The sequence below is a fragment of the Trichosurus vulpecula genome, chromosome 9 (assembly GCF_011100635.1).
Source record: "Trichosurus vulpecula isolate mTriVul1 chromosome 9, mTriVul1.pri, whole genome shotgun sequence".
In the NCBI taxonomy this organism is placed as follows: domain Eukaryota; kingdom Metazoa; phylum Chordata; class Mammalia; order Diprotodontia; family Phalangeridae; genus Trichosurus; species Trichosurus vulpecula.
Window position 1 is genome coordinate 97611149 of NC_050581.1, and position 8802 is coordinate 97619950.

General features: G+C 35.8%; 1 protein-coding gene across 2 annotated transcripts in view; it reads left to right on the forward strand.

Moving 5' to 3' along the window:
- Window positions 1-8487, forward strand: part of CCDC171 (coiled-coil domain containing 171) — a 496942-nt gene extending 488455 nt beyond the window's left edge. For both annotated transcript variants that reach the window (XM_036739306.1, XM_036739307.1), the window contains one exon: window positions 8215-8487. In XM_036739306.1, coding sequence (XP_036595201.1) covers window positions 8215-8436 — 222 coding nt within the window. In that variant the 3' untranslated portion in view covers window positions 8437-8487. The remainder of the gene's footprint in view (window positions 1-8214) is intronic.
- The last annotated feature ends 315 nt before the right edge of the window (window positions 8488-8802 follow it).

Sequence of the window (8802 nt, forward strand, 5' to 3'; positions counted from 1 at the left end):
CCAGTCTACTAAGCTGATCAAAAAAGAAGTGATGATTACTCTGGCATGTTCTGTTTTTTATGAAGCCATACTGACTCCTAGTGATTATCACTTCACTTTCTAGGTATTCAAAGCCTATTTCTTCAATTTTATGTTCTAGAATTTTATCAGTCATGTAAGCCATGTCCATTGACCTCTAAGCTACAAATTCTATGCTCCTCCCTTTTTTGAAAATTTGGACATTTGTCCTTCCAGGCTTTTGTTGTCTCACTCATTCTCCACAGTTTTTTAAGAGATCGCTGTTAGTTACTCAGTGGCTCAAAATTTCATCAAGGCCAGATGAATTTAACTCATTGAGCACTGAAAAGTATTCTCTTACCATCTCTCTCCTTATATTGGATTTTACTTTCTGTTGACCCATTTTGTTTTCCCCTTCCCATTCCAATTCTCATTCTTGATAAACAAACAAAAACAACTTTACCTTTCAGTTGGAATGGCCATTCTTTCTTGCTTTGACTAGCATCTTAGTTTTTAAAGCTAGAAGGAACACCAGGGTCCATCTAGTCCATTCTCTTATTTTCAAGTTGATGAAACAGATACAGAAACCACAGCAAAAGAAAACAACGTGACTATTTTTATTGCTTCCTAAATAAAAAAAAAATTTGACTGATACTGAATATTATATAGTATTAGAAATTCTGACCAGTCTAGGTACATCCCCCTCATTCTGCAGATAAAGAAGCTGTGGGCCTATAAAAATGAGGTGATTTATCTAAGGTTACACAATACGTAGTACCAGAACTCAGACTAGAATCTTGGCTTCCACTTCCCTGGTCTAGTGCTTTTTCCACTACCCTCTGTGGCATCATTTTTGTGGAATGTTATTTGGGCATACTTAATAATCTTCCTTTTTTTAGATAATAGTAAACTCTGGAGGATTTAACTTGATCATGTGTGCAGTGTATAAGACAGATGGCTTAGTGGCATTGTTTCAGTTACTTCTTTCCACAGAAGTGGTTTTAATTTACGTACGGTTTATTGAGTGATTATTGTATATAGGACTAATGTTTTATTTATTTATTTTTGCTTGGAAAAACACCCTCAGAGAATTTCGACATTAAACTTTGAAAAAGTTTATGACTATTGGGTATTTCCAATTACTATATTTCATAAGATTTTTTAAATGCAAATTTTTTATGAGACATATTCTGTGTCCTGAATATGTATTTAGCTGATGGACTGTAACAGTTCAAATAGAACCATTTACAGCTTGCAGAATAAATGCAAGTACTTCCATAAAGATTCACATGACACTCAGTCTTTATTTCAGGTAAATAATTTCCTTTTTAAAAAAATTATACAAATTCAGACTTACACGATAGAACCCCACAAGACCTCTCATTTTGAAAGTGCCTTGAATAAATTTGGATTTAATGACTTAAGAGAGCTTTTCTGGCCAGTTGGTGAATAGTAGCTTTTAAAGGTTCCCATACTGGTAAAGTTGGTAGGACATATTACATCAGAATATTTCTTTCATTGAAGAATTTTCCTGTTGTTTCTATGTAAGTCCTATTCTGATGTGATTTTGTGTTTTGAAGGTGACTCCAGGTTCATGCAGATCTAAAGCTATAAAGGCACCAAGGTATGGTCAGACTAAATCTGTTACCCAAGGACGAGCGTAGCTAGATTCAAAGAGGGCATTACATCACCTTAGTTAACTTTCAGCAGAGTGCAAATATAATACTCTATCTAAAAGTGCCTTTGCAGCAGCATTGGAATTGGAACTAGAGGGTCCTTCCTATAAGAACAGGACTTCATTGGCTAAATTGCTCTTCTCTGTTGACTCCACTTTCCAGTGTATGGACTCCTTGGCCAACATGCTTTTCTCCAGTAGAACATAAGCTTCTTGGGGCTCAGGGATTGTTTACTTTTTTTTCTTTGCATCTCTAGTCCCTAGTACAGTACTTGGCACATATTAAGCACTTAATATATGCTTGTCAAATTGAATTGAATTGTGAAAGCTTTAAAAATTTATATAATAGATATTATATATTTTGTTTTTTATGATCTAGTCTATTTCTGATAACAGATTTTCCACTATTTGTAGTTTCATCTATTTCTTCTACTTTCTTTATGGCTTGACTTTTTATATTTAGTCACTTATCCATTTGGAATTTATTGTGGAATATGGCATAAGATGCTGATCTAATCATATTTTTCACCAGATTGCCTAGCAATTCTTCTCAAGTGAAAGGTCCCTTCCCCAGTGTTTTCAGACTGATGAGAAAGACAAAATCTAATAAGATATAAATTAATAATGATAAATATACAGTGCTATACTTGGCTTTATAAACTAACTAGAAAATTATAGGATGATGGAAACCACTGTACAATAATTCACGTGTAAAGAACTTTTAGCAAAGCATTTAGTAAAATCTCTAAAAACTATTCATGTAGAAAATATGGAGAGCTGTAGATTAGATAATGGCTTAATTAGGTAGATTCTGAAATGTTTAAATAACCAGATCCAAAGAGTAGTCATTAGTGGTTCAAAGTTGCCTTGGAAGAAAGCATCCATCAGAGTCCCTCATGGATCTGTACTTGACTCTGTGCTCTTTCACATTTTTATCAATGAATTGGGCAAAGACATGGATGGAATACTTACCAAATTTGATAAAATTTGATGTCACGGTGGTAGGGAGTCAGCTAGTACTCTGGATGACATAATCAGGATTCAGAAAATTGTGACCAGTCAGAACATTGAGCATGTGTAAAGCCCTACTCTGGTGTTTTTCATGGTTTGAGGGACCCAGGTCTGGGAGGTTCAGTGGTGCTGAAAAGCTTGACAGACTAGCCTATTTTCCAAGGACCAACCTAAGTACTCAATAAGTATTCAACTGAGAAAACTCATTCCAAGGTTATTCAAGGATAAATGTAGGAGGACTACAAAAAGAAAAAAAAATTACAAGATTTGCCAAAAAAATTAAGAAACTATTTTCCTCATCAAGAATAGTGTAACCACCACACTTGGACTTAACATCATAGTAATAAATGTGCTTTTAGAGAAGACATTATTGATAAGGATATTATTAGGGAATAAGTAGGCATTCACAAGGATTTTGAACAGGGAGGCACATTACTACCATTTCACAGTTAACTAAAAGATATGAAAAATTGGAAGATCTCCTCCTCCTCATTGTTTATTACCAAAAAACCCCATTTGATTTCGTAAATCAAAACACCCTCTTAAAGTCTCTTTTGCAAGATATTTTCCACTCATATGTCAAAATCATTCAAGATCCCTTGGAAAATAACAAAGCAGAAATAATCCTGTTCAATAACCCTCTGAAAGCAAACATCAGGTGAGGCATAAGATAGGGAGATATATGCTTGCCAAAAGTGTCTACTGCTGTGATAGAGGAAATATATCTCATAGTCCAGATTGAAGAGGGACTCCCCACGAATAATGAAGTCCTCCAGATGCTCCTGTTTGGGAATGACATTGTGCTGATTACATTGAGGAGACTCCTGGAAAAATCTGTAATCATTCAAAGGCGTTTGTCTACCCACATAGGAAAGATCAAGTGGATGAAAAATGTCTACTGCTCGGATATCAATATATGTCTAGATGGAGACTTTATAGAACTTGTCCAACATATGTGTATCTTGGACAGACAGTGTAGATAGACTGAGTGTGTCTCAGAGTTGAATAGAAGGAGGGGAGTAGACTAGATTGCTTCCAGGAAATTATGAAACTCCTGTACTGACACAAAACTTCTTATGAAAGCAAAGGCCCACCTTTTCATTAGTAACATCGTGCCAGCATTGCTATATGACAGCAAAATATGGAACACAAACTGCCTTAGAAGTACTAAAAATAAGTATCCCACAGAGGGTAGTCGAGAGGCACAGAGTGGCTGCAGTGGGGAACTCTGGAGAAGAGGAGGGGCAAAGAGACTTGTATGGTTATGTGTCAAGAAGGAAGAGTAACAAGTTTATTGTCAGGGTGCAACATCGGTCTCCTTTCTATGTCAAGAAAAATCAAGAAAGACTTACAGTATATTGGATGGATCCCCTGATGATGATCAAATGAGAGGATATTTGTAAAGTCCTTAGCACAGTGCCTGGCACATAGTAGGTGTTATACAAATGCTTATTTCCTTCCCCTTTGCCTTCAACTTTAATAAACTTTTGGGAGGACCTGGACAAGAGTTGCACAGGATGAGCAGGCATGGATGGCTGTCATTGTCAGGAACTCTTAAGTTGTTGAGATCACAAAGCTCTTTTGAATAAGATGTAAAATATTACACTGAGGTTCAAAAAATCAACTTTATGAGTACCAGATGAAGGAAGCACATCGCTAAATGATATCTGAAAAAGACCTAAAAGTTTTAGTGGACTAGAAGCTCAACAAGAGTCAACAGTGTGATACAGCAGTCAAGAAAAATAACTGCAGTGTTAGCCTGCCTTGAGAAAGGCATCACTGCTAGGAACGAGGAGGTGGTAGTCCTTATGTATGATGCCCTGGTTAGATCACGTCTGGAGTATTGAGTTAGTTATGGGGAACACATTTTAGAAAGAAAAATGGACCATCTAGAGAGTGTCCAGAGGAAGGCCACCAGAATGGTGCTGGGTCTTAAGTTCATGCCATTTAAATCATTTGAAGAAACTGTCATTGCTGAGCCTGGCAAAGAGAACAGCAGAGACATTGGAAGATCTGTCAAGGGGAAGAGGGATTATACTGATTTGCTTGGTCTACGAGTGAAAGTCTAAGATTAATGACTGCAAAGTTACAAATATACAAATTTAGTTTATGCAGTTGACTGAAGTTTTAGAGACTAATAAGACAATGGAATGTATAGGTCTTATAAAAGGAATTGTACCCAATCAGGAAGGATATTTGTTTGAGGTTATATGGCTGCTCATAGAAGATATAGAATATTTTTAATATACTTTGTATAGAGTACAGAAAGTACTCTTGAAAAAATAAATTTAGTTCTGTATTTCATTAAATGTCAACTTAAGGCATATTGCACTTTCTGTGAAATCTTGACATTCTTTTGCGAGGAGTCTGATAGCAAGAATAACTTGATTTTATATTAGGAAAATCTTCCTAACAATTAGAGCTATCCTTAAGTGGAATGGATTGCTTTGAGAAATTGTGGGTTTCCCTTCATTGGAAATCTTCAAGCAAAGGCAGAGTGGCTATTTTTCTGATATGTTTTGGTGGCAATTCTTTTTCTTATATAAATTTGATCTAGAGACTCCCCTAAAAAAACCCTTGATCCAAATTTCTCATTCTGTGACTTGTGGATTTGTTTAGTGAACTACAAGGTCTGCACTGTGGTGGGATAACCAAAAAATCCAGTCCAATTTTAATAGATGTGAGCTATGTTAATAGATAGATGCATGGTATCCAAAGTAAGGGAAGTGATAACTCCTTTGTGTCAGACCAGATTTGAAAGTTTTGTATCCACTTGTGGGTTTCACATTTTAGGAAGCTGACATGTATCTGGAGGAAGGTGAAACAGGATAGTGAGGGGACTCAAAACCAGAAGGACAGAACGATTTGTTGAAATACCTGAGGATATTTAGTATAGAGAAGAGAAAGCAGGGAGGAAAATGTTAATAAACTTCAAATGCTTGAAAGGTTGTCATGGGAAGGAGGAAGGGGAAGAGACAGACAGACAGACAGACATACAGACCCTTTCTGCTTGGCCCAAGAGGGCAACATTCAGGTTAAGGAGTGGAAGCTACAAATAGGCAAATTTTGACTGAATACAAGAAAAAAATGTATTAACAACTAGATCTACTAGTCAGATCACAGTGATTCTTTGTCATTCAAGGACTTTAAGCACATCCTATCAGGAATGTTTTAGAAGAGCTGGGAAAAATGACCTTTAAGATGCCTTCTAACTGATACATCCTAAGTCTGATTCTTATACACAGTTTGTGTTAGATCAGGCTGCTGTGTTGGAAGCAGCCATTCTGAACACTGCGTATAAAAGCTATGAGGGAAAGAGAAAAGGACAAAAGAGAAGGGAATAAATGAAAGCTCTCTTGGTATACGCTGTCCTGTTACCCCAGCATACCTAATACCCTACTCACACTTCTAGAACAAGCAGAAATGAGGATAGGGTTCATTTGGCAAATATTTGTTAAATGCTTACAATAGGGGATAAAGTATTAATGAAGCCTATAACTGGCCTCAAGGAGCTTATGCTTTAGTAGATAATCCCGCAGCCAACCTGGAACGTCTAAAAATGTAGGCTCAATATCAATAAAAGCAGTAAAGCACTCTTTCCTAGTCCTTAAATGGGTAAGATATGTCCACAGTTAGAGATATCCAGGCTTTACCCATCTGAGATAACTGCATAGATGGCAACCGTAGTTCCCAGATTGGAGTTTTTGAGATTCCACAAACCACCATTGATTAATCTGCTAAGTAACTTACTTCATAATCATTAGAGTTCTTTTCCTTCCTTGGGGGTGGGTTTAAATAGCTTCTTCATCTATCCACTCAAATATGCTGCCATTTTCCTTGTCTTTTTAAGGCCTAGCATAAAAAGGGATGATTTTTGTCAGCTGTAAGCTTGCAGTAGAGTATCAAGAAATCAAAAGAGCCAACATCAAAGAAAATTGCTGAACTAGGTGTTAGATGCAGCCATTGATTTTTCTTGAGTCGTATGTTAGAAAAAATCCGAAAAAACTGTGAAGTATACTACAGTGGAATTCCTAATACTCTCTTAAAGTCATCTGTGGTTTCCTTTTATTTTTTACATGTAGACCTTAGTTTTATGTTACACTTAAACATGTTAAGGCAGCTTCTAGATACATGTTAAAGCTGTTTCTATATCACACTCTATTGTGGTCAAAACTGTTAGAGAATCTGATAGAAAAAAGAAAACTACTACACTACAGAATTTGTATCCCAACTTGAAGTCTCACTGTGCCTATAACCTTAGGCATGTTGGTTTGTGTCAATCTGGAATAACTCCAGCATACAATTGGTTACTATTTCTCTACCATCTCTACATTTCCTAGAAATAATGCCCAACTTTTGATGTTCGGATTCCCTCTGTGCCAAATATAAAACAGTGATTACTGCTTGAGACTTAGAGGTTAAACGGGGAGCTGTTTCAAAGTGTAAATCAAACTTTCAGGTACTTCAAGAGTGTGTAGCATGGAACATATTTGATCTTTAATAGCTTTCTGATTCAGATAATGTTTTAAAATATCCAACAAATTGGTATTTCTGTGTTGCAATCACATACATTAAAGTTTGTCCAACTGCAGCTTTTATGACATAGAATAGTGACATTAGCTTTAAAGGCAAAGGCAAAATCTCGGACAATTGTAACGAATAACAAAATTGCTCCAAATTGTAATTTATGTTCTAGAATAATATCCTAAAGTGAACACAATAGTTGATTTATTTTCTTGCTACCACCTTTAGCCATTTAGTAACTCTCGTTAGGGCTGCTAGATGGTGCAGTGGATAGAAAGCCAGGCCTGAAGTCAGGAAGACTCATTTTCCTGAGTTCAAATCTCGCCTTAGACCCTTACTAGCTGTGTGACCCTGGGCAAGTCACTTCTCCTTGTTTGCCTCAGTTTCTCATCTCTAAAATGAACTGGAGAAGGAAATGGCAAGCCACTCTCCTATCTCTGCCAAGAAAACCCCAGATGGGGTCATAAGGAGTCAGACACAACTGAAATGACCGAACAACCACAAAAATTCTAGTTAGTAATTTTAAAAACATACGTGTGTGCTTCTTTCTTTCTCTTTCTTCTCTCTTCCTCCTCTCCTCCCTTCCCTCCCCTCCCCTCTTCCTTCCTTCCTTCCTCCTTTCCTCCTTCTTAGGAGATGAAACAGACTATATAGATCCTAAATAAGTTGAGAAAACATTCTTTAATGTTAGCCTATGGTAAGTATTCACAAAGGTTATTGTTTGCAAGATTGTATTTATAATTTGATATAAGTATATCTTTTTCAAATTCTAGTGCCTGCACAAAATGTTTAATTAGAAGTGTTTTATGCTGGCTAGCAGTAAATAGTTATTGTGTACATGTCCATGTAATCAATTGAATTTATTTTAATTTTCTCATTTATATACATTATAATATTAATCTCATTTATATTAAAACAGTCACAACAAACTTATTTAATATTTTAGTCGCTATATTGACTTCTCTTTCTTACTTTCTTTCTTTTTTATTTTATGTACATCATTCTAGGGATCACGAGACCATTCAAATCTCTCCATTTCTTCAAGAAGTACTCTTCATGCTGACCGAAACATGAACGGGGATTTCTTGCCTTTGAAAGCTGAACTTGACACAACTTATACTTTCTTAAAGGAGGCATTTGTAAATAGTTTACCCCGTTCTCAGGCTTCCCATTCCCCTGCTGTGAATATATCCACTAATTCCAAAAAAACAATACAAAATGGATTCTGATTTTTATGAATATAACATGGAAGTTTTATTTAAAAATTAAAATGCTGTGTGAAGAATTTTCTTATCATTTAAATTTTGTTTCAGTATATGTGACAATGATTTGTCTTTTTTATTATTAATTTGTGTGATTCCTCAATGTCTGCTTGTGTGTGTGTGTGTGTGTGTGTGTGTGTGTGTGTGTGTGTGTATGACTCCTTGCATAATGAAATAACCAACTTGGATTTTTTAAAGTTTTATTTATTATCATAGTTGCTCATTTTTATGTAACATATTTTTAAATGTTAAAGAATGACACATTTTGGGTAATTTTCCTCAGACTTAAAAAAATCAATAAGCCATTTTAGTCTCTATCTATCAAAGTTGTTT